Genomic DNA, 26,434 nt, shown 5'->3' on the forward strand with positions numbered 1-26,434 from the left:
TGCTTCAATGGCCAGCTCAAATCCAGCTGCATTGCAGACAGCTCTAATGCCACCTCTATGACCTGGAATGAGGCTAACAATTCCTATCGGTCCCAAGTACTCAAGGATGAACTGCCAATATTAAATTCAAGCTACCAAGGGGGGAGAGGAATGCACTCAATGGGAAACTTTACCACTTTTATATGTGTGAAGCAGAGCAATTTTCAATCCAACAAAAGAATCTTAAGACTACAAAGCCTATCAAAAAAATATGTCAATAAGAACTCTAGAAAACTTGGGATGTAGTTTTGATAGCCAATGAGATGATGGATGAGAAAAGATGCCCAGGAAAGGAAGGGGTAGTTTTAAAAACTGATTTTGAAAAGGCTTATGATCATGTGGATTGAGATTTTCTGGACCATATATTAGAGAGGAAGGGGTTTAGTCCTAGATGGAGGACTTGGATGAGAGGTTGCTTGTCCTTGGTAATTTTCACAATCCTAGTGAATGGAAATGCCAAAGGATAGGTCAAAGCAACTAAAGAACTAAGACAAGGAGATCCTCCGTCCCCATTTCTTTATACTATTGTAGCTGATGTGTTGATTAGGATGATGTTGAGAGCAAAGGAGAGTAGTCTATTAGAGGGCTTCAATGTAGGTAGGAATAGAATAAGAGCATCTCATCCGCAATTAGCATATGACACCATTTTGATTCAATTCCTTCTTTCCCTACTAATTTTGTTTGGAAATCTCAAGTCCTTTTTAAGATCAAGTCCCTTTTAAGATCAAGTCTTTTGTTTGGTTAGTGGCACACAAGAAGGTAAACATTAATAACATACTACAGTTTAGAATACCCTATAAACGGACAGCTATGGGGGTTTTGTCCCCATGGATGATGACACTGCGTTGTTGTCTCATCTTCAATGGGCAAGAATCTTGGTTAGGTCTTTGAGCAAAGCCCGGCTCGTTGCAAGTGGTAGTGAGGGCTTCCAGTTTCTCCATTCAGTTGTAGTGGGAAGTTCCACCCAGTTTTTCGATGGTGGCTTCCAGATGCAACAACAATGGTGTTTGCGGATTGGAGAAACGGGAAGATGTGAAGAGTGGACCACACACTAGCATAAGTGTGGGAAAGGAGGGATGCCCTTGGCTATCTGCAGACGGAGATGTGGTGTAGCACTTCGACAAGAGTACTCAGCTAGGTAAAGAGATAGTTGTTTGTCCCATAGAGACTACAGCATGGGGGGAAGTCTAAGAACGTGATTTAAGGCATACTGATAAAGCAGTTGGGGACTGTTTGGTTAACCCCTGTGAACCAGGCCGTTACGGAGGGGTGGTGTCAGGGTCTTTGAATTTGGGCAGTAAGTGTTTGGGTGGGGCTCAAGTTATCAAGAGTTGTGTCTCCAATTGGGCCAAGGCCTTAATGGGCTGGATGCCTCTAAGGCCCATTTAGCTTCAGATTTTGTAGCAAAGGAGGATTTAAGTTTGGGTCAGGCCCACAAATCCTTTATTTCAACTAAGGGGCGGGTTTAAGTGAGGGTTGTGGTTGTTCAGACTTGGTCGTGAGAGAGAATGGCCCTCTAGGGCTTCATAAAGGGAGAGATTTCTCAATAGAGAGTCAGACGATTCTGCAGAGAAGTTGTGTCGAGGATGGTGTTCAGAGGCTTAAGGCATCGTCTGCATCGGCCTTCGTGTGTTCCCATGCGGTGTTCACTAACAAAGCCCTTGTGGCAAAGGTGAACAGGTTTCCAAGATCCTCCTCTTCCTTGGGACTTTTGGACTCTAGGTGTTGATCGCTAAAGATGCCACTTCAAGATGCTAGTCTAGTGGAGACTTCAGGAAGCGCTGAGAAGGATACTTTGGGCAAGGTTGTGAGGACTAGAGCTGGGAAGTTGGAAACTCCTAAAGCCCTGGAGCTTGTTTGTGTTCCAAAAGGGGAGGTCATGGATAGCCTCCCCACTAAGTTTGCCAATTTTAGCAGCTTTGTGGGGATACTAGTTGAGGGGTTCGAAAAGGAAATCAGCTCCCTGTTGAAGAAACTGGAGGCAAGGAAAGGAAGGGGGGTGAAAGTCCCAGGTGGAATAAAAAAAAAAAAAAAACTTTCTATCCACTGCTCGTTTTAAGAGAAAACTCCGAAAATTAGAGTGCTCAATGAATTACAACAGTTCCCCTCTCACTGTCAGAGGAAGAGGAAGGCAAAATGAGGTTTCAGAACCTGTTTTGTGAGATTGTGGGCTAGCTTTGAGTGTCAATGGAGAGGTTTGGTATGTGATTGGGTTTCCAGGGTGTCTCTGTTAAGGTTGTAATCCTGGTGGTGGTTTCTTTGTGTACTTGGATCTGTTTGGACCTTCTCAGGGGTGACTGTTTTGGGAGGGTGGTTGGTATTCGCTTTTCTTTGTTTTTCTTTTGCTTGCCCTATGGCCCTTTTTGTATATTGCACGTGTACTCTATTGTGCCATTTTGCAAGCACTTTTAATATATTCCTCTTATTTACCTATCAAAAAAAAGAAAAAAATCCATACCCAGTAGCCCAACTCAATGTTTGATTGCATTCATGCAAGTGTCCTAAAGTAAAAACTCTGAACCTTACCTCAAGAGCTTTCTCAGCATTTGTTTCTGTAATTACTCCCACTGCTGCATTTGCAGCTAATATCATCAAGATAACCTGTACACATAATTTTACAAAAAAAAAAAAAAAATATTAGTCAAAAATTACACAAAGACACTGGGTCTTGGGTCAAGGACAGCATTAGCGTAAAATTGGATTGTTTGCTCCATCTATAGTTCTTATTAACTCTGTGAGGATTATCCAGGTCTGATTTCATTTACTAGCCATGCATGTGCTAGGAAAATAAGCATGGCCCATCCAGGATGGTTGCAAAATCCATATTTACACTTTTTTTTCAAAAGTATTACTATTAAGCAGGTGTATAAGACATGCTTGGTCTGAAATTTTTTGGTGACTAAAAGGGAATATATGAAACTTAACAAGGATGTTACTCAGGTTCATAAACCAAATCTACAGTCAGTTAGACTGAGCTTTGGTGGCCTTCTGTCAAAAAAGCCCAATACATGTCTGTGACGTATAACCTGGAACTATTTAACCAACAAGTAGCACATACAAATACATAAAAATTTGTAAACAGCCATATTATGTAAAAACCGAACTCAATACAAAAGATATTAAGGGTTCTACAGGAGAGCATGACATACTAAAAAAACTGCATATTGACAGACACATAATACAAATAAAGAAGCAGTTTCAAAAATATTTTGTTGACTCAACCCAACAAGTGCTCTTATTCCAAGTATGGTACAATGTGCATTGAAGTGAAAAATTCTTTCAGTACAACAGATTTTCCATTCAGACGCAATGAGAAACCCACTCTGAAAGGTGTAGAAAAAATTAATGACACAACTGTTAAAACAGTGGCAGAGCCAGAAAATTAGTTTGAGCTAGAGGCTGATGTGGTGCGGGGAGGGTAGGAGGGAGGGAAGGAGGGCGGCAAGATTTTAAAATTTTTTTCAGGGGGGCAAAAGAGATACACATCTCACTAGTCTAGCCTAGTGATAAGTATTTAAGCCCTTCAAAGTGGGAATAGGTTCAAATCCCTACCTAAGCGCCAAGTTTTTTAAATTTTCAAGGGGTGCAAATGCCCCCTGGGCTCATGGTGGCACTGCTGTTAAACACTTCTTCAGCATGACAGTTTGATGTTACATTAGCCTGTTAGAACCTTGTCAACCCCAAAAAGAACAACAACACTTCAAACTATCTCCAACCGCTCTGATTTTGAGATAGAAGATCTAGAAAGACTAATGTCCTCCCGTGCTCGTTTGCACTTATCTTCATCTGCTCTAGATGCAAGAGCTTGGTCTCTATTTTCTTCAGGTTTATTTATAATAAAGTCTTTCTTTATAGCTTTGTCCAGTTCTTCTAACCCAGTTCCTTTTCTCCTTACTAATTTTGTTTGGAAATCTCAAGTTCCTCTTAAGGTCAAGTCCATTGCTTGGTTAGTGGTACACAAGAAGGTAAACACTAATAACATGCTACAGCTAAGAAGATCCTACAAAGCCCTCAGTCCTAATGTTTGTATCTTGTGTATGGAACATGAAGAATCAATAGATCATCTTTTTTTACATTGTTCACTGACTTTGGGGCTATGGCTTAGATTATTTAGATTGACTAAGTCAGATTGGGTTCCTCCTAGGAGTATTTGTGACAAGATGATCATTACATATAAGGGATTGGGAAGCTCCAATAGAGGCTTGTTACTACAGCAAACTACTTGTCTAGCTTTGATCTAGGTTGTGTGGCATGAAAGAAATGCTAGGATTTTTTAAGATAAGGCGAGGACATCAAAAGTTATTTGGGGTACCATTCAATTCCTTGCTTCCTTTTGGACCTCCTGCACCACAACTTTTAAAGGCATTCCCCTTAATGTGGTTCAACTTGATTGGTTGTCAGTGTGTAAGTCCAAAGAAGTGGGCTATCAAGGAGAGGTTGTTTTGTGTATTTTCTATATGGTATATAGTTGTTTAGTATTTTAGAGGTTCCATTTGTTTAGTTCTTTGTTTTTGGGAGGATTTCTCATCCTTCTTCTGTGCTTTTTAAATCCTTATTTAATGTATTACATAGTTGCTTCTCATCAAAAGTAATAAACACTTCAAACACCTAAGAAGTTTAACACAGAAGCTCAGTCAGAGAACCCCAGGATGATGTTAATTGCCCAGCCATCACTGTTATAACATGCAGTTCAATCAAAATACCTTTAGCTATAACATATTCTGAAAAACTCCAAAAAGGACCTCTTATGGAAAATCATTTTTTGTAACCAGGTTGTCACAGATGATGCTCCATACCTTTAACATAAGAAAAATTACCAACATGAATCTATGGCAAATAAAACCATGAAAATTTTCAAACAGGGGCCCATTCTGTTAATAACTTGCTTCATGACAAGGTTTCTGTAAGTTCCAAAAGGGCTCTTTTCTCCTTCAAATTCCAGGTTCAAAATTAATTTCTGCCAAATGCAAATAAAGTTTTCCACATTGAAATCAAGGAACTCTTCCAAAAAATGAACATGACATCAACAATATCTGGTAGCAAGAAACATGAGAATTCAGAAGAAAGTAAAGAAAGGAATTGTTTTCTTGCCAGTAATCTTATAATAGATGAGATAGAAAACATATTAAGACTCTGGTGAAACAGTCTTGATCTTACATCTAGCAGTTGTCAGAAGACCAGCTCCTATCCTAGGGACATGCACGAGTATCTTGCATACCGCATTAATGGGGTAAAGAGTCCATCTCTGTACACACACCATATCTAATGATGCATACAAACAAGAAATTAATTTCTACCCACTGTAATCTTGCTATGTTATGTTTGTGAAGCCTGATGACCAGGTCAACATTAACAGACTGTAGACACTTGATATTGCAGGCATGTAGTGCATTAGAAATCATTCTCATTGCAAGTATCTTGCATACTTCATTAATGGTGTAATGAGTCTATCTCTGTATACACACCATATCTAATGATGCATACAAACAAGAAATTAATTTCTACCCACTGTAATCTTGCTATGCTATGTTTGTGAAGCCTGATGACCAGGTCAACATTAACAGACTATAGACACTTGATATTGCAGGCATGTAGTGCATTAGAAATCATCACCATTGCAAATATTCAACTAAAACAAATTCATGCTGCAATGAAAGCTCGCAAACCATGTGTCTGAAAAGCTAATAACTGTTGGGGAAAAATGCATGCATCAAATACTTATTCTACACACTTAAACATCTTCACATATTTACAGCTTATCCATCTTAGATGCAAATCCCTTTATAATTAGACCATTATTGCTAATCAGAAAAGGAAATATTTACACATACTGCACCAAAAATAAGAAGGTAACCCATCCTAGCAACAAGATCTCTTACCGAAGGCTCCAGAAATGCAATTAAGCCTGTCTCTCCATTAATTAAGGCCAACACAAACGAAACAAGTGCTGCTGCAATTAATATCTTAACAAGCAAATCATCGAATTGCTTCAAAACTAATTTCCAAAAAGGGGTACCTGCATCCAGTGAAAGTTTGCATCTGTATATAAAACCGTTACCACTAACATAGGTTAGGAAAAAATAATAAGGTAGCATTTTAGACACCTTACTGTCTGCTGCCAAGTTAGATTGAGCCTTACAGCACGGTTGATAGCCAACCAAAAAATTATGAAGTTGAAAGTTCCTAGGAAATTCAAGCACTAACAAGCAGCCATTTTCTGATATGCTTAAATGGTTAAATTCACAAGCCCCCTCCACCATAGCCATTTACCCTTTATGCTAGTTTTATGACAGCCAACCATCTTTTCAATATAACCTAGAATAACCATTCCTGGCCAAAATAGTAAAATAGTCTTTATTACCTATAGCCTTAATCAAAGCCATTCCATAGCATTTGAGTTAAAATGAACTAGTACAAGTGAATCATAGAGTCATCCAATTGATTGAACAGCTCTGCCACCTAGGATTTAGTGATTTCTTAATTTTGATGTTCCTTTTGAAGATTCCAAGTACCCAATTCAGTTCAAGGATCAGAGCAACAACTCATTCCCATGATTCAAACTCAAGCTAAACCCTTCAAAATCATCCCAAACATCCAACCATTGATTTAAAATAGAATTAAAATATAATAAAAATAAACAATCCCTCATTTTCTCTGGAAAAAAAAAACCCCACATACATTGACATTGTGAAGAAGCATTTCAAAGAAAGATTACAACCCAGATAAACCATATTCATCTTCCTCAACCATCTTCACCATACAAAGTGATATTTCTTCTTTTTTTCCCCCATTTATCAAGGTTGTGCCAACCATGTTGCTTCAAACTAAATGATATTAATAATAATACAATTTTCAACAGAAAATAGGGTAACTCAAAGAAAATAAATAAGGTATCTTTTACTTTCTATTTGTTGTAAAATGGGGTTAGAGTGGTGATAAAAGATATTCAATGCATGAGTATACTTGTGCAAGTGATGAAGCATCCCACAAAGTTGCTGATGTAAATTTAGAGAGAGGCAGTTTGGAGAATGTACGCTATGTACTTACTTCTCTCTTCAGGCAGCACTGCATATCATATGTGAAGCATGCAAACAAAGAGCAGGAAAGGCATTAGAAGAAATTAAACGAACACCAACTTTCATAATCAAAGCAACTGATCAAACAATGCAGTAGATTACAGACTACCACAAGAAGATTAAGAAGATTACCAAGCACCATATGATAATCTAAGATGTAATTTACTAAAATCATGCTATCAGCAATAGAAATCATGCAAAACGCAACAATATACCACTGGCTCTTGAGATATTTTCATATCCACATGGAATCAAGGATCCATATAAACTTTGACTACTAATCATAGATCCCAGCAAAATAACAGGTGTGTTACTTGACTTGTACTGACCAATATGAAAATTAGACAGTTCAAATAAGAAGGTAGTGAATAGAAGATATAAAATTAAAGAAAACATGGGCACAAAGTGCATAACCATGTCAATTAAGAAAATCAAACTAGCAGCATGACTTGCAGAAGGGTTCTTTTTTCTCAGGGTATAGGGGCGATGGTTGGAATAACGTAGCAAGACGAATTCAGACAATTACATTTAAAAGTTATACAAATCGATAGGATAGGGCTTATTAGTTTGGTTATGATTTTAGTTTTGGCATCTAAAATTCAAAATAATGTTCTTAGAGCACCCAAATATGTTGAAGAAAATGAATCAGTTGAAATTGAAAAACACACACATTACAACTTTCAGATTCTTGCAAAATTAATAAACCTGTAACAACTCCTATTTGTAACATTAAAAAGTGTCACCACAGAACCAACAGCATTCAGGCTAGAGAGAGATCAATTGACAACCCTCAATCTAGCAAACCACTAAAAGAAATTAAGTTTACAGAAGATCGATTCAATTTGATGACCTAATCCATCTATTTCTACAGAACTTTTTATTTGGTTACAAATATTTTGGGGGTAAAAGTATGCAAATGGAATGATGAATATTCAACCAACCATAATTCTGTTTACATTTAATCTAAGTAAAAAATGTAACCAATTGGATACCGGATATGATCCTTATATAGGGGATATCTTACTTGTCACTTGACCATATGTGAAAGGTTCTGCTGATAACAAGCCAAATCCTTACTATTTATTGTCACTGCCCACCCTAGAAACTCAATGAAAATAGAACTAATTTGACCCAGGTAATGACACAAAAGAATAATATGCACCAATAGTAAAATAAATCATCACATATTGGTCTTATATCAAGCTTGTGATAAGTGTTGTTTGTGCGTATACTCCTAGATGTGGAATACCTTAAGCACATCCATTCAGACTTATCAACCAATATAGGGCCTTGAGAAACTGTCATTACTCAAAAATAAAATTGAACTCCAAAACAAACGGCATCTAAATTTATTCTCAAAAAACCAAAAACAATTAATTCGTTAATAAGTTACTATTCTCAGTTTACATTCAATTCCTAGGGCACCCAAGAAGAATAATTTTGAGTCTTCTGACTATTCTGCAAAAGCAACTCCATTATCATAATCACTATAATAAATGAACTACAAATTCATGATTATAATAAAACAGTGATTGCTAAAACCATGGAAACAAATAATAGCATGTGCATACAAATTTGTGAATGGAATGTGCCCAGAGGAAAAAAAAAAAAAAAAAACTCCCCACAAATTTGTGGATAAACTTTGCTATAATTTCACAGGCACCAAGTCTCCATACCAATTCATTCATTCAAGTATCTAAAAATACAAAGGGAATTTAAAGCACATGTCAATAGAAGTGGTGGAAAAATAGCTTACCGTTTCTACCATAAATTCTAGCATACTTTGAGATCTGCAAAAAAACAGGTCAATAAAATCAGGTGGGACTGAATCAAACGTGCATTAAATCATGATGCAAATAAACCATGAATATTTCACTTCGATTGATAATTAGCGGAAGGAGAGAAGCGGTGAATTTGGTTAGAAATAAAATTCCGCACACCTGGGAATCTGTAAGACCTTTTGTTGGGTCCACCTCGAAGAACTCCAAGACCTAACAAAAATTGGCCGAATAAACTACATGATGATGAACAAGAAACAACAAGTTTTAACAGTTTCCACTTCAAAAATATATCAAACATTAATTCATAATGTTACATCCTTGGGAATCTGAGAAGGTATAGGAAAATAAAAGAAAAGTTAAACCCCTGGAAAATAAAAGAAAACTTAAACCTCGCAGGACTTCCAACCTTTCCGCATCGGAAACTTCCGAAATTCAAACCATAAAGCTCCTAGTGATGATGATAAAATGTAGGCTTGTGGCAAAAAAAAACAACGGAATCTTACAACAAAAAAAAAAAAAAAAGATGTTAAACGTGTCGATTTGAAAAGGTGATGGGGAATTTAAACCAGAACAATGCTCCGTCTGATCACTGAGAAAGTAATAGAACAGGAAAAGAAAAATTGGAAATCTTGCAGGAATTGATGAATTTAAATGTGAGAACAGAAGAAAGACATAAAACTCGAAATCTCGCAAGGGACATCTCAACCCTAATTTCATTATATTTTTCAAGATTCTCGTATGAGCGTGGATGAAGCCGTGATTATACCTCTGCGACGGATCTAGCATAGGCGTCCTCCATAAGAGGATGTCGATTCAAAGAATTCGAGGCCTGAATGGATGATGAATGAGAGAGGTGAACGTTTCTTCTTTGAGTGTGAACCTCTCTCCAAGTGAGAACGAGAAGGTGCTGGTGTGGTGTGTGATCTTGAATTTTAAGTTGAGATCTATCCGACGATGTCGGTTGTCTAGCTTTTATCACGATACAAACGTTACAGTGAAGCAATTTCACTAGTGCCTAGGGCTTATATATTAAAACGCACTTCCCGTTGTTGTGTCATGTGCGTGAGCTCTCGAATCCGGCCCAGGCCGTCAACGTGGTGCACTAGGGAAGATGATCACGTGCTTCGTGATAAGCTGAATTGGAAACTTTCTTTTCTTTTCTTTTTTTCAGTTTTTGAGAACCCAATTTTTAAAATTTTATTTTTTTTATCATATGTAAATAAAAATACTTTTATTATTTTCTTATAAAAATAACCTCTCTTCTAAAATCTACTTAAAAATACTTAAAATAGTAAATAATGTTTGTATTAAAAATTTGTTACTTTTAAAAAAAAAATTAAAAAAGATTTGTTAGATTTACAATTTGAGAATTATATCATCTCTTTTAATTAAATATTTCTTCTTCTTTTTTTACTCTCTATGAAGCTTAGAGGAATGTACAATATTCAAATTCACGTATTTAATAATGATTTTAAAAAGGTTTTTTTACTTTTTTTTATTATGAAAATGTTTTAAAAAAAATTGCATATAAAGTGTTTTTTTCTAAAATATTATAAATGGTTTTTTAACTTTTTAAGAGTGATTATTAAATTTTATATTTGCTTTAAAAACAAATTTTATATTATAATTACTTTTTAAAATTATTGTCAAATAAACTTAAAATCTTGATAGAAAAATAATTATAAATTTATATTTATTAATCAAATATAAGATAATTATCTATGCTATTTGGATAAGCAAATATAAGAGGATTAGCAATGTTAAATATACTTTATCTTTCAATCTTTTTGTGCATTTTACACTTCAATACCTTGCCGACTTGTTGAAGAGCATTATTTGCCCCCAAAACTTCTTAAATAACGATATTTTGCACTTTAAAAACTAATAGGTAACCTCTTAACTTCTTATGTGAAAAAAACAAAACTAAAATGTAAAAAAAAACGTTAATTGTTCTAGGTCGAAGTTACCATGCTTTGTAACTAATTTAAAAATTAAGTGTAAATCAAAATTGGTAATTGTTACATTCTAAAAGCATTTGAGGCTAACTTAATGTTTGTTTTATCAAAATTCAAATCAAAATGTGAGAAATAACTACTACTTTTATAATTTATGAGAATTTATAAATGATAATCAACTACTATTCTTTAATAAGTTGGGGCAGTAGTTTTTGAATTTAAACTTGATTTGACAAATTGTAATATAAGTATAAGATTAAGAATACAGTTTACTTATCTTGGATTAATATTTTAAAATAAAAGGAATTTTAAGAAAGTTGAATCAAAATCCACATGGGGAAATCTATAGTGATTTTACACCTTTGCATTAAAGTTGATATGTGTATTGATACTCACGTGTCTAAAAATGAATTAAAGAGGAAAGGAACACTTAAAAATTATATATAGTATTGAGAATAATTATGATAACCTTTAAAAGGTAAAAAAAAAAAAAAAAAAAGTGCAGTAGGAAGTATTAGGACACTGAGGTTGTATTTGTTTTTTTTACTTAATTTTAAATAGGACTTTAATACTTAATAGTGCTAGATAGTATGTTTTTTGTTTTTATAATACTTTATTTTCATTAAGTATTAAAAAGTAATGAAAAATTAATATGTTATTTTTTATATTTATAAAAAGTTACATATTTTGACTTTTTTAATTCGGTAAAAAGTTTGTAATAAGTCATAAAAAAATAAAAAAAACAAACAACCTAAATTCCTAAAACAAATTACTTTCAGCAAAAAGTAAAAAAAAAACAAACAAACACCCTTTGAGTCTTATTTTTTTTTTATTGGCAATTTTGTTCTTATCTATCATAACTTAAAAAACTTTTTAAACAGTGACTTACTTTTTAACGTATAATTAAAAGATTAACAGATGTTTGTCATTAAAAATAATACAAAACATGAATTAACATTGATATAATATGTCTTCATCGGTTGAGTAATTTAATCTTTATAGATTGTCATAACCATTACATTTTCATCTAATAAATTAGTTGAGTACCTTATACTATTAGAATAGAGGCCTTAAAAGCAATATATGATGTAAATAAAATTAGACATGAACTTTTACTTTTCTATCAATCATTTGCATTGATATTGATTTGGGCATTCAGACTCGTATCACTTACAGTGTACATTATTTGAGTGTACTATAAGTTGTATAAAAGATGTAAGTCATTGTTTTATTACAAAATAATAAGTAGTTCACAATCAGTTTATGAATTTGGACAATCAAATCCAGTATAAACTATAGTGTACTACTTCATAATTTAAGGAAAAATTTGGTTTGACCATTGAGATGATGTTTTTATGAAAAGTACATTAGTGTATATGCTTATACATTAAACAATACTCACAGCGAATCATGATATAAGACTATAAAGTTGTTATGTCACCAACTTGAGAGGATATTAATTTTGTACTGAAATCAATAAGAGGTTTTGATTTATGGTTGAAACCCTAAAATGGTCATATAAAATTGGAAAATAAAACCGTTATAATGTAAAAGTTTTAGGTGATACTAAAAACAATGATAACATTTGTTTTTATTTTTCTTTTATTTTAATTATGACTTGCTGCTTTCACAAGATTGTCGTAAAAAAAAAAAAAAATTTCTAAAAGTTTATTATAAAATTGTATATCTAATAGTGTTTAAAATTGGATATTTTGAATACTTGCCCTAAAAAAAAACAATAATGTTTTAATGTAAGAGTTTTAGATGATGTTATAAACTACAATAAACGAACAAGTTAGCAAAAAGGAAAAGTTGAATTTAAATTTTTAGAATTCAAAATATTTTTTAACAATTCATGAAAGATTTTAAAACCATGAAAATTTGAAAACACGATAATATTATATCTTTAAAACACTTTACAAACATAAATGATGAGTGTAAAAGGAAAACAAAATTTGTGAAGCAAACATTTCAAGTTCGGGGCCTTACTAAATTTTATACTATAATGGAGAGGATTTGAGAGAAGAAATACCGTAATACAACAAATAAATTAATTAATTAAAATTTTGAGTAGATAATGGGAAGGAAGTGTTATACTCTGTATTGGCCTCGGATAGATCGAGAAGAGTTTAGACAGACATAAAATGCAAAGTCCAAAAAGCACTTTCAAGCCAATGTGTCTATTGCATTTCATATACATTGGATATGTGCAATAGGTCTATTACACGGGCAAAGATAATCGAAACAAATTGAACTATTCCCAACCAATCAACTTTTTAATATTTTCTAAACATTATGATTTTTTAGATATTAATCCCAACCATACTCATATTCCATTAAAAAAATAATCATAAACTAAACTAAATACACACCTATACCATATAATATCGTAGTGTTATCGGTTTGGTGCATATTTTTCGCATTTGATAGGACCCAAACTATATCTACATATAATTTTTCTTTGATTAGGTTACTTAGTATAACGAACTTAAATTATAACAATAGTTATTCATGCCATTCTACCAATATGATTTGGATATATTAAAATGGCGTGATTTGAACAAACTCTAAGATGATTTGTCACAATGATATTATTTAAGCATTTTGACAAACAATATTCAATTATAAGCTTTTTGTTTTGCCTAAATTATTACATACATATATAATAAACCAAACTAAAATGAAACAAACCAAATTATATCTATTTTTGTTATTAAACCAGACTAGTCTATTTCTTCATTAAATTCAAAATTTCAATTCTTAATGGAAATCATTTATAATTGAAATTTTCAGTTCTTAAAAATATATACATTTTTATATAATTGAAAATTTTAAATTTTAAAATTATTTTTATTTTTAGTAAATGTGTTTACAAATTTATTTATTGAACATGAATTCAATCACATGGTAATAATAATGTTGTCTACTTCTATCATTTATTGATTTACTATTAAATGTAGAAATTAAATATCATTCATAAGAGGCTTGCATTAAAGTATAAATTTTATGATATGTTTTATTTTTTTAACCTCTTTTTTTCTAGTTGACATGTACTCAACTATGCGGAAAATTTAACTTAACCAAAATACCAAGATCAACAAAAAACAAACATTTTAAAAATAGCAACTTCAAACTCAACTAAAATGAATTTGAAATTGATTAAACTATCTCATATCGTGTCTTGTTTCATTTTTATTTATGGTACCACAAGTTGGGTTTAATGGTGTGTTTTTCAAGTGTTTCGGAGGGTGAATGAAATGTGTAAAGGTAGATAGAAGATTCCAAATAATAGGTAATGATTTGAGAAGTCAAAACAAGCTAGGAAAACATGGGAAACAAGGTTTGAGTATACGGGAAGCTCGATCAGTGAATTCGAATATAGAGTAAAAACCTTGGATGATCATAGGTCGTGCATAAGTGCCACGTTTTCAATATAGAATAGTTTGTGTGAGCGAATTACAATGCACTCTATACATACAAGCGAACAACATCAAAAGATGCTCAACTGCACAACCCAAACATGAAGACCTATGAGTGAACCACACCAATAAATTGATATGTGTAAGCAAATAGTCTTTTTGTGAAAATACGTACACGAATCACATAGCAACTTACTACATGTATTGTTTCACGTAATCATATAAGTTTTAAAACTACTTGCATCATCCACAAATACGCATAAGCATTTTGAAGCACCTTATGCATGCATTGAGAAAAATAGCACTACACAAACAAATTAGTATAACATATGTGTGCCTTTATGTAAACAACTAATTGGTCACGGGAAGAATATCGATTATGGATACATATTTATCCATTACTCTTAAGCATCTTCTACTAGGCATACTAATGCGAATGAATGACTTATATTTAAGCATAATCGAGAGTTGATTCCCATACATGGAAAACATTTAGCAATATATGGTAAATCCACCTTGCTCGCAGACCACAACCTTCTAAAGCAGATCATCTCATTTATTTCACAATCCAATATGTGTTATAAGATCTTTATCAATCACAGACTTAATTGTATCATAATTTAAATTTCTAAATATCAAGCAAGGAACATCATGTTTACCATCACCTAACAATGACACCTCATTTTATTTTATTTTTTTTCAATTATTGTTATCATCATTATCCTCGATATCCATGATATTCTCATTTACATCATCCTTATAAAAGAACCATGTATCATCATTGTCATTCTTAGGTGGCATATTAATACAATTGTCAACTATTATCATAACTAATTTAGTTGTCATGGCCAAATCCACTTCATTTATGGGTTTTATATAATTCCTATAACTTTGCATATGCGTAGAGCAATAGGCCTTTTCCTCCACCATTGGCATACTTGGACCAACACTTTCATTATGCATTAGTATGGTAAAGCACTAAGTACTGATTAATGATCTATCAGAAGAGTTTGGTAAGATATTTCATTGGTTTTCAATGGTTGGGACTATGCCACAACAATGAACATCATTATCATCTCAAATAGGGAAAATGACATAATCAACATTACTACTTTAATTTGATAAAAAAAAAAAGAATTTTACGATACAATAGTTAACATGGTAGAAGTATAATTAATATTTGATGACTAAAACACCCTTCTTGGGACAATGATTATAACACACCCCATTAAGCCAAATCAATATTTTATTATTAGTGCAAGATGATATTGCAATATCACCATCACCAAACCTATTAAAGATAAATAAGATCAATAAAGAAGTACGATAATTAATAAATTTGATTTTTTTAGCAATACGTGTATTGTGTGACTAATCCATTTTAAATTTTTTATTAATAGTAATTATAAGCACAAAATCAACTTTTGTAATTTACCCAAATCATATGCAAAAAATAAAAAATAAAAAATTATTATTATTATTATTATTTTATAATATATAATTTTATATTTGAAATCATTTAAAAATTTATGGGTTAAATGCACTTTACCTCCTCAACGTTTTACATGTTTTAAACTCTACCTTCTTCACTTTAAAGCTGCCAATTTATAGTTAATTATACTCAAATTTGAACTAAATTTCATTTATTTTTTTTAAAATAAATGGATGGGGCAAAAAAATTCTTATGCCCAGGTCTGCCCTTCCCAGTTTAAATTTTTTTTATTGAAATAAGAAAGAAAATAGATTTATACAAGGGTGTCCCCGGTTAGCACCGTTACCATGCCTAGTGGGATAGGTATATTAGCCTCTATAATCAATCCATGTATATTAGTTGGGAAACCGGTTCGGCCCGCAAATATAATTCCGGTTTGACGAACAGCCCGGTTCTTATATAAATATTTGTTCGGTCAACCGCCACGCTTAAACCCTCAAAAACCTAACACTGCGTCGCCTCCGCTTTCTCTTCCTCTTCTCGGCCTCTTCTCACTTACCCTTTCCTCTTTGCATCTTCCCCGTCTGACACAGAAGAAACGGCCAATCGGAAGCCCTAAAATTTTTCTGGGGGTTGGATTTTGGCCACCGAAATGCTCGAGGCTTATCGGAATAGCTCGTTAGATTGGAATCCCTCCCCAGTTGTAGCCCTAGCAACCAGCGTCGACGACTCGCAAGTTGCCGCCGCTCGGGAAGACGGTTCCGTTGAGATATGGCTCGTCTCTCCCGGCTCCGTCGGCTGGCATTGTCAACTGGTAAATTTAGTCCTTTAACCTCATAGGCAGTTTTGGTTTTCTGCGTCCTAAAGTGTGTATTTGCTGACCCCATTGATTCATTTTAATGCGTAGACTATACACGGAAACCCTAATTCCAGAGTTTCATCGCTTGTTTGGTGTCGCTCTGGTTCGAAAAACATGCCTTCAGGTCGTTTGTTTTCTAGCAGTATTGATGGATCAGTTTCAGAGTGGGATCTTTTCGACTTGAAGCAAAAGGTAAATACTATGTTTGGGAGAATCATATTTAGGTTTTTTGTGTGTGTGAAAGAAAAAGGTGCTAGAATTGTTTTGAACTATGGTGTTATTTTAGCTTACTTGTGAAGAATTGGATTGATCGATTGGTTTCTATCCTGTCATATAAGGCAATGTGATTAGCATAACATTCATCAACTGGTATTTTATGTTTTGGGATTTATTTTATGTCATACATTACACATCACCCACCCTTGCCTCTTGCCTGCCTTGTGTATTTTGGTGTGCTTTTTATATCATATTCTCTCTTTATTTTCCTATTAAAAAAATTTATATGCATATTGCCCTTATGGTTATTTATCTATCCATTTCAATAAAAAAAACTGAGCAAAATTATGGATCCTAAATTTTCCTCCATTCAATGCCATTTAAGCACAAAGTATATAGTAATTTGTCAATCCTAGAAATGATTTTAGCAGGTAATTCAAGAGTGGTTTATACCCATAAAAAAAAAAAGAAAAAAAAAAGAGTGGTTTATGAGAGGATTTCACAAAGAATAGCTTGAACTAGTAGTTGTATTCATGGGATAACTGGACTTGATTTTTATGTATTTTCAGATTGTGTTAGATTCAATTGGGGTCTCGATATGGCAGATGGCTGCAGCACCTTACAATGATGCATGTCTTACTCAGCATGAGTTACAACATGTCGGGAATGGATATTTAAATGATAAATTAAATAATGCGGAGGATGAAGATAAGGAGACCAGTGAAAGCGAAGATGATGATTCGGTTGAACTCCATGAGGTATCGGTCTTTGAAAATCCACGTGTAGCGATGGGTTGTGATGATGGTTGTGTGCGAGTATACAGTATTACCATTTCAGATGAGTTAACTTACAATAAATCATTGCCTAGGGTCAGTGGTGAGAATCAACACCTTCTGGTCAACTGACCTTATTTTTCAATGTATTGCTTGTATTTTATTTAGTGATTTTCTTGTCATATCAATATTTACAGGGCGAATATTAAGCGTGACATGGAGTCCCAACGCAAGTATGATATACTCAGGGAGTAGTGATGGGTATGTACAACATTTATGTAACATGACCGTGTTTATGGTTGCTAAAAATATAATGCATGTTTCACTTATCTATACTATTAGTACTTTATTGAAAGAGTAAGGATCCTGCCTTTTTATTTGTTAAAACCTTGTTATTTTTTTCCATCATGCTCCAGTGATCCATAATAAATATATACTTTGAAAATCGTGCGGTTGTTTGTCAATGGCTTTAGTGGATTAATGGCAGTTTATGGCTTTAGTGAAGTTGAATATTTTTTTAATCTCCAGTTCTATTCTATCCACTTTTTGTTATTGTGCTTTGTGTTGTTAATTTCCTATCCTAAATGACATTTTACAGGTTTATAAGATGCTGGGATGCTAAATTGGCTCATGAGATTTACAGAATAACAGTTGGGCTTGGAGGGTTAGGGAGTGGACCGGAACTTTGTATATGGTCATTACTTGCCCTGAGGTAAAACATATATCTGTTTATGGTTATCAATGGCTGCTGGATACTTCCAGATATTTTATTAAAATAACTGAATTTTGTTAATTTCAGGTGTGGTACACTAGTTAGTGGAGATAGCAATGGTAGTGTTCAGTTTTGGGACAGTCAGCACGGAACTCTTTTGCAGGCACATTCTTTGCACAAGGGTGATGTCAATGCTCTGGCAGCAGCGCCTAGTCATAACAGGGTGTTCTCTGCTGGTTCTGATGGTCAGGTGTGGAATTTGTTCTTTTAGATATTTAAATTGTTCTTAACTTTGCATTGAATTTGCATTGTTGATTTAATAGGTAAAGTTTATATATGCTCCCAAAATATGCTCATTGTGCAATTTTTTGTTTAAGATTTCTTTGATTCCACTCAATGGAATAGCAAGTAAATGCAGCTGTTATGTCACAGTCTTATTCATATTAACCATTACCACTCTACAAATGATGGTTTTTTTGTGTTACTGTGATGACAATCAATACCCAGGCAAAAGTTCTACATGGTCTTGTAAATGATTTCTCACCAAATTAGTAACTGTGAAGTAAATGGTACCATTGGTAGCCTCTGAAAACTGATAGGAGTAATAGAGTGTGCTAGTGCTTATGCTAATCCAGCCGAGCAGTGTCGAGTTATTACAGGTGGCATGATAGGACAAATCAAGTAAACATTTTGATTGCTAAGAAATAAACATTTAACCCATTATGATCTTGAAGAAAGTTTGGAAAATAGGCCCAAACCGGAAGTTGCTATCTTTTTATGGATTGTTATAGCTTTTTTCCTTCCAGACTAATCATCTACAATCTATCCATTTTTCTAGTGAGATCCACTTATGAGGTTCTAACTCATAAGTACTTGGTTGGTTTTGGGATTTGCTGGTTGTCTCAAGCTCTATTTAGCTCTTCAAGCTCACAATGGAAGTCGTATAAACTTTTTTTCTTTCTTTCTTTCTTTTTTTGATAGGTATTTCTTTCTTTATTTCTTTTTTTTTTTGATAGGTATTTCTTTCTTTCTTTTATTTTTATTTTTTATTTCATTTCTAAAACCCACTAGTAGTTAGCCTGTATCAAGATGTTGGAGTTATTGGCTGAAGAATTGCAGCATTGCTGTGAGAGGATCAGTTTATTGCTGGAGAAGACAGTTTCATCTTTTCTCTTTTTTTGGTTTTTCTTTTTCTTTTTTTGTTTTTTGTTTTAAAAGAAATTTGGCAGGAGGTTGTCTGTTGTCTGAGTTTAAGATTGTGTTCAAAACCTTGTAATTTGGGTGACATCTCTGCTCCTAAATCTCTCAATTTCAATATCTTTTTTCAAATTTTGATCTTATAAATTGTTAGGCTGGTGCAGTGATGTGGCCTTCTGAGTCCTTGACTTAGTTCCCAGCCAAGGAGGTATTGTGCTTGAGGGTGCCTCCAAAGGCATGCTTCTTTGTTTCAGAGGCAGTGTAGGAAAAGATTTTTACTACTGATTTGCTTATGAGGATGGGATGTACTTTGGTTAACAGGTGTTGCTTGTGTAAAGGGGTAGAGGGTGCTGCTGTAGGCATGGTTCTTTTTTCAGAGATTGTGGGAAAAGATTCTAACAACTGATTAGCTTATGAGAAGGTAATGGACTTTGGTCAACAGATGTTGCTTGTGTAAAAGAGGAAATGAATTAACAGACCATTTACTTATCCATTTTGATGAGGCTAAGGCTACCATGCTGTCACAGTGGTTGCCTTGCTTGGTAAAGGATTTGATTTTGAGTTGGCATGGCAGTTTTGCAGTTAAGCAGAGTTTGAATGCATGGAGGATGATACGTTTACGGTTGTTGCTTTGTATATAGAAAGCAAAAAACAATACTTGAAGGTGCAGTGCATGGGTTCTGATTTGTGGTGGGTTCTGAGTTAGTTCTCTCTGTAGTTGTGGAGGCATTATTTTGTATACTTTCTGCTTGGATGGGTTGGTTCTCCTTCATTAGGCATTTACTAGTATATTTGCTTATATATATATGTGTGTGTGTGTGTATGGAGAGAGGGAGGGGGAGAGAGAGAGTTTTTTCCTTTTCTCATGGTACCCATGATATAATTTCATATTCAACATGTTAAGGGAACCCTTCCTCAATCCACCAAAAAAATGTTTTTGGATTAATATAATTAATGAGGTAGCATAGAACTAGCTTGGTACAGAATGCTTTTCTGTTTTCCTCATTTATTTGATTGCATTTGACTTTCTAACCTCTTGGAATTATGTTTCTTGTTTTGATATGCAAAGTAGATGCAATAGAAGCCCTCCCCACCTAACAGGCTCACACCCTATGTGATAGTATTCTCTTGGAATTAGGTTATTATCTTTGTTTGTCTTAATTGAGAGCTGTGATCCAAAATTATAACCACTTCTACACTGTTTTGGGTGCTTTTAGTTTTCAAGATGATGTGATTATTTCTAGCTTTATTATAATCAATACATTTATGCTGTTATGCTGTCAACATGGGTCAGCGTGTACTGGCATAAAGTTTCTGATCCTTAATCCAGTTCCTTCATCAATTCACTAATCCTCTGGGCTTTTTTCATAATTAGTGAATGAACTACTGCTGATATTGCATGATAATTCTAAAGTCTATGATGCTGCTTCTAGACCCATTTGATTGATCAGGTGCTATTTTGTCTAATGTTTGTTGAATCTATTTGCAGGTTATTCTTTATAAACTCTCTAGTAGTGATGACACTTCTTCAAAGGGGATAAAGAAATGGATCTATGTTAGTTATGTAAGAGCTCATACGCATGACGTCAGGGCCTTGACAGTTGCAGTACCCATCAGCCAAGAAGGTTTTTTCCATGATTTATGCTCTTTTTCTCTCTTGATCCTTGTTTACACATATTGTTTATCATTTTGTTCTACTGTAGTCTTTTAACACATGCCTTGTGTTTCAGTTCTCTTACTATGCTCTTTCTATTGGCAGATCAATTGGCCGATGAAAAGGATAAAAGGATTCATTGTAAAGAAAAGACCGTTGATAAAAAGGATAAAAGAATTCGTCGTAAAGAAAAGCCTGTTGACTTTAGTTATCATAAATGGGCCCACCTGGGGGTTCCCATGCTAGTATCAGCAGGTGATGACACGAAGCTTTTTGCTTACTCTGTCAAAGAGTTCACGAAGTTCAGGCCACATGATATTTGCCCTGCACCTCAAAGAGTAGCAATGCAATTGGTTCTTGATACTGATGTCAATAAAATGCCTTTGCTTCTAGTCCAGGCTTCTTATTGGTTAGATATTCTATGTATTCACACAAAAAGTGGTTCTGTTACTGATATGGGGTCTAGCTCTTATGGGGCCCTTGCAACAACAGATCTGCTGGTTCGAGTTAAGAGTAAGGCATCTCGGAAGATCATTTGCAGCACCATTTCTGCTTCAGGGTCGCTTTTTGCATATTCTGACCATGTAAAACCTAGCCTCTTTGAATTGAAAAGTGCTCATGGTAGGAGTGCATGGACTGTTAATAAAAGGCAACTTCCTCAAAAACTCCCATTCGCCCATTCCATGGTTTTTAGTTGTGATTCTTCTCGGTTGATGATAGCAGCTTATGATAGACGGATATATGTGAGTATTCTCTTTTTGGCTCAATTTATGTTATTCTGTTCTTTTGTTTGTTTCTTTATATTCTGACTCTGGACCCCCATAATATTTTATAATTCATATTTGTTACATCATGGGTTCATCATTCAATAGTGACATCTTGTAAGTCACTATTGTGGTTCTTTTGAGAGGAATCCCTTGGGGAAGATTGATTGCAGCTGGGTTAAATCCTTATGCCTAAAGATAAGTTTCTGATAGGTAAAGCCAAAATTATTAATAGGTGCCTAAAAACAAGGGGGTGTGATCCAAGTACATAGGATGTTTACTAAGAGCGTCAAAGCAACATAACAGTGGAATTCTGAATATGTTTTTCACTCGAAACTAATAATATATCTTTGAGCCTGTGTTGTATGTTATAGATTTCTTTTGCAAGTGTTAGGGGAAATGGTGTTGTCAAGCAAAAGATTGACCATTTTTGCTGTCTGAATCTTTGAGTTGGCATTGCATGTTATGGATTTCTTTTGCAAGTGTTAAGAGTATATGGTGCTGTCAGGCACTTGATACACTATCTCTCATAACTTTCTTCCAGTGTAAAATTTGTTCTCTAATTCCATACATAATGGTTCATCATTCTCTTAAAAGACATGCACAGGCACATTATGTGAATGAAAATGTATAATTGAACTTGGAACCTCTCTCCTTTCCCCTCCAACTTGTTTCCATCTAAACCATGCTTCAGTGTCAAATGGCCTATGGTTCTGTACAGTCCCTACAGGCATGTTGAAGGACTCATTTGTGCACTTTCCAGTTTCTTTTCTTGACCTTGTTCTCATGGTGCAGGTTGTGGATGTGGGAAGCTCAGAGCTAGTACATACCTTCACACCCTATAGTGAGGAGCATGATGAGGAATCTCCTCCTGGTGAGCCTCCAATAACAAGAATGTATACAAGCTCTGATGGGCAGTGGTTAGCTGCCATCAACTGCTTTGGGGATGTCTATATATTTAATCTGGAGATACAAAGGTGTGAAATCATACTTCATTTTTCTTAGTGATGGCACTGGTTACTCATTTCTAATGATGCTGCACACATGATGTTTGAATAGAGTCTTCTTGAGTAACCTAATACTGGATCATATTCTTATGTCTCATGATGGAACCTGAGTTTTTGATCTCTCTCTATAACTTATATGATGAGGAGAACTTCATTTAATGGCAGCTTCATTGATGGTGGCTCATAGCAGCATGGCGGTGCTTGGGGTCTACAAAATTAAGTCTCATATTTTCAGAGATATAATTAATGCTAATTTTTCAACAGTTCACTTTTATTAACATATTGCATGGATTTTGATCTATTATCATTTCTGTTCTAGCTCTAACGAAAGGAGGCACACACTAATAAGTAGATAATGATTGGTTATTTTTGGCGTGGATTGGCTATCTCTGTCTTTATGGAATAAAAATAAGGCTAGCTTATTCTGTTGTTGCCTTCATTTTATTTGTGTTGAGTTACCAACTTTTCTAAAAGCTTAAACTGTAAAGATTTGGGCCTACAATGTATATCATGCTCCAATAGCCCCTACATGTGGCCCCATACCTGCCATGGGAAGCACAGACTGCCATAGCAGCAGACAAATTACACATTTTTGTGATCTCACATAATTAGATGGATAAAGAATGAGGAGATGACTTAAACCTGAGATCTCCACTTAGCCAAAGCTTGGATACCATGTTGATTTGTCGACTTTGTTTAAAGCTTAAGCTGTTAGAACTTGTGTCCAAAATGTATATCATGTTCCAACAATAAGTCGTAGAACGAATTTGTGGGGTCAGGTCTATGTGTGTTTTGAATAATAGTTTGTACACATGCCATGTTTGCACATTTATGTAGAAAATGTTTATTTATTTTAGATTAATTTTATTTACCTCTCTTGAAGTTTTGGCTAAATACACATAACCCTCATTGTTTTGAAATTTCATCAAATGCCTCCCTTATCTTTTTTGTTTGTTATTTTCGCTCGTCTCCCATCTCACTGAAAATAAGGAGGTATTTGATGAAATTTTAAACTAATAATGGTCAGGTGTATTAGCCAAATCCTAAAGGGAGGTGAGTGAAATTAACTCTTTATTTATTGGTAAGTTTGCTGAAATTCATATGAGAAAGAGAATCATTAGCTTCTAGATTTTTAAACTCCTACATGGATCCCACATTTTATGTTTTCTTATCTCATGTCTGATATGATACTTTCAAGTTTGTGGCACAGGCAGCATTGGTTCATATCAAGAATGGATGGTGCCTCTGTTACTGCAGGAGGTTTTCCTCCTCAAAACAACAATGTGCTCATAATCACAACGTCTTCAAACCGGGTTTATGCATTTGATGTGGAGGCCAAACAGTTGGGAGAATGGTCAATCCAGCACACATTTGTTCTGCCCAGGAGATACCAGGAGTTTCCTGGGGAAGTTATTGGGCTTTCATTTCCAATATCTTCAAGTTCATCCACAGTTATTGTTTACAGTGCCAGGTTCACTCCTTTCTCCTTTCAAATATGGTTACTTGTTCCTGTTGGGGGGTTTAGAATTTTATTTTATTTTGGTGGTTTTAACTTTTACCACACATTCACGGTATATTTAAAACTATACTTAATGGTAGTTATGCTTTATTTACTTTGAAGTTGGTTGTTGTGTTCTAGGCACTTATGTTGGTAGGTCTTAAGATCGCTTATATGAAATTAGCATAATAAATTTTTCAAGGCTGTTTAATTGAATGATATAGCTGATATTTATAAATTGGTTTATTTTAGGGCAATGTGCTTGATCGACTTTGGGATGCCAGTGGATCAAGAAGATGAGAGAGATTTGATAAATAGTCAGGATTCAGCTATCATCAAGAAGTTACAAAATTCACCCATTAATGGACGTCTGAAACGTAAGTTGAAAGAAAGTGGTTTAGATACTAAACTCAATGATAGAAAGAATTTTGAATTTTGTGCTTTCAGAGATCCTGTATTATTTGTTGGACACCTTTCAAAAAATTCCCTCTTGATCATAGACAAACCATGGGCGGACGTGGTTAGAACTTTCAGTGCCCCAGTTCACAGACATATTTTCGGGACATAACTGCAAGTCAAAGATTGGTTATTACAGTCTATGAGGGAGAGTTAAGATTTGGAAGCCAATCCCTTCCATTCAATATTACAGTTTGGTATCTGTTGTTCTTCGCGGTCTAAAGCATGCTGTGTATTGTATTTTTTGATAATTCTAGTTGACTTATTATAGTAGATTTTTTGGCATTGAATTCTGATGGTTAATGTGTCTATGGTGCATTGCTTCATTCCAATACCAATAGCATTTAGTTTTTATATTTATTCAGAACTTATTAGTTATTATTTCCAAAGAATGTGGAATTGCCTTTATTTCCAGGAAGAAGTTCTTTGAAGGTCATGGTTAGTAGTTAAACTTTTTACAAGCCTGAGTTATTGCATTTTGAAGGAGATTAGTCTTCACAACAATGCATTCTTGAGGTACTGCTCAAACTAATATTAAAAAGGGAATTTTTTGTTTTAATGCTTAGCCTGTTTGCAATAAAGACTCCCCATGGTTCACCTTTGGAGACTTTGTGGTCTATAAAAGCTTTGCACATGGGTATATAGTAGTTTCTTTCCTTTTCATCCTAATGGAAAATCAAAGTATTTTCTTTATGGACTAGTGTGAGATTCTCACAAGCCTTTTTGGTGGTATCTTTCTATGACACTATGTTTTTAACTAATGCATTTAAACTTTTCACCTTAAATATTGATAATTGAAAGGTACACTTATTTTGCGTTCATCGACATGATATCATGAATTATTTATTATGTCGTGTGATATTTTGAGCTGTCTATCAAATGATGGGTGGGTTTCCTGGTTGCAAAAGTGTGATGATTTGAGGGTTGTAATGGATGAGGTGAGAATGGATGCATAGGAAGTCTGGAATTTGCAAGGAATTTGTGGGTGAAGTAGCCAGAGTAATAGAACATATGAATGTGATGGATTCCTATTCAAGGGTTGTGCTGTGGAGAGGTCACTTCAGTGTGCTGCTTGTGTGAGCTGGGGCTCACTTAGACAGTCTTCCCTTTGTTGCATTATTAGGGTGTTTTACTTTAGGGAATCCCATCTCCATCTTATATTATTAGGGTTTTACTTTAGGGTTTTGTTTAAGAATAGCATTTTAACAGAGCATAGTTTTCTTTATGGGTATTTTTAGCAGGGAAATATGATGCCACTCCCTGGTAGATGAGAATAATTAATGCCTTCATACTTGAATCCTGGATTGTGGCTGGGATCTAGTGGACCCGATTTTCTTCTTCCTTCCCAGCATGAAGCCTACCTCACCGTGAAAGAGAAAGCCCTCTCAACCTTTTTATATGTTTTCCAAATTCTCCTCTGCAGTATCCAGTTTCTTTTCGCATGTCGCCTCTGTTATCTTTGAAGGGTCGTGCACTGGCATAATTCCCCATTCCCCAATTGATATAATATTTTTAGCTGTTTCTTTTCTTTCCTTCCAGGGAGTTCTTCAAAGCATGCATAATCATTATAGATAAGTTGATAAGGTTCTGTTTCAG

At 34.4% G+C, this 26,434-nt stretch overlaps 2 protein-coding genes across 4 annotated transcripts in view; one reads left to right on the forward strand and one right to left on the reverse strand.

The window, feature by feature from the left end:
* The window catches only part of LOC100266003 (calcium-transporting ATPase 3, endoplasmic reticulum-type), a 79,212-nt gene extending 69,203 nt beyond the window's left edge, over positions 1–10,009 (reverse strand). Inside the window, exons 1-6 of one of the 3 annotated variants that reach the window (XM_010666190.3) lie at positions 9,663–10,009; positions 9,056–9,106; positions 8,872–8,905; positions 7,087–7,104; positions 5,919–6,055; positions 2,566–2,640 (exon numbers count right to left, since the gene is read on the reverse strand). In XM_010666190.3, coding sequence (XP_010664492.1) covers positions 2,566–2,640; positions 5,919–6,055; positions 7,087–7,104; positions 8,872–8,905; positions 9,056–9,106; positions 9,663–9,695 — 348 coding nt within the window. In that variant the 5' untranslated portion in view covers positions 9,696–10,009. Of the gene's footprint in view, positions 1–2,565; positions 2,641–5,196; positions 5,891–5,918; positions 6,056–7,086; positions 7,105–8,871; positions 8,906–9,055; positions 9,107–9,662 lie in introns of those variants that run through there. The other 2 variants (XM_010666191.3, XM_010666192.3) reach the window with 2 other exon arrangements.
* Positions 10,010–16,164: 6,155 nt separating this feature from the next.
* On the forward strand, positions 16,165–25,128 carry LOC100243694 (WD repeat-containing protein PCN). The gene is made up of 11 exons (XM_002285359.4): positions 16,165–16,516; positions 16,610–16,753; positions 17,347–17,653; positions 17,748–17,811; positions 18,149–18,262; positions 18,350–18,512; positions 20,949–21,084; positions 21,219–21,856; positions 22,673–22,854; positions 24,095–24,355; positions 24,635–25,128. Exons 1-11 carry the CDS (start codon positions 16,355–16,357, stop codon positions 24,948–24,950), a joined length of 2,487 nt encoding a protein of 828 aa, XP_002285395.1. The 5' UTR covers positions 16,165–16,354; the 3' UTR covers positions 24,951–25,128.
* The last annotated feature ends 1,306 nt before the right edge of the window (positions 25,129–26,434 follow it).

Source organism: Vitis vinifera, chromosome 18, assembly GCF_030704535.1.
Source record: "Vitis vinifera cultivar Pinot Noir 40024 chromosome 18, ASM3070453v1".
NCBI lineage: Eukaryota > Viridiplantae > Streptophyta > Magnoliopsida > Vitales > Vitaceae > Vitis > Vitis vinifera.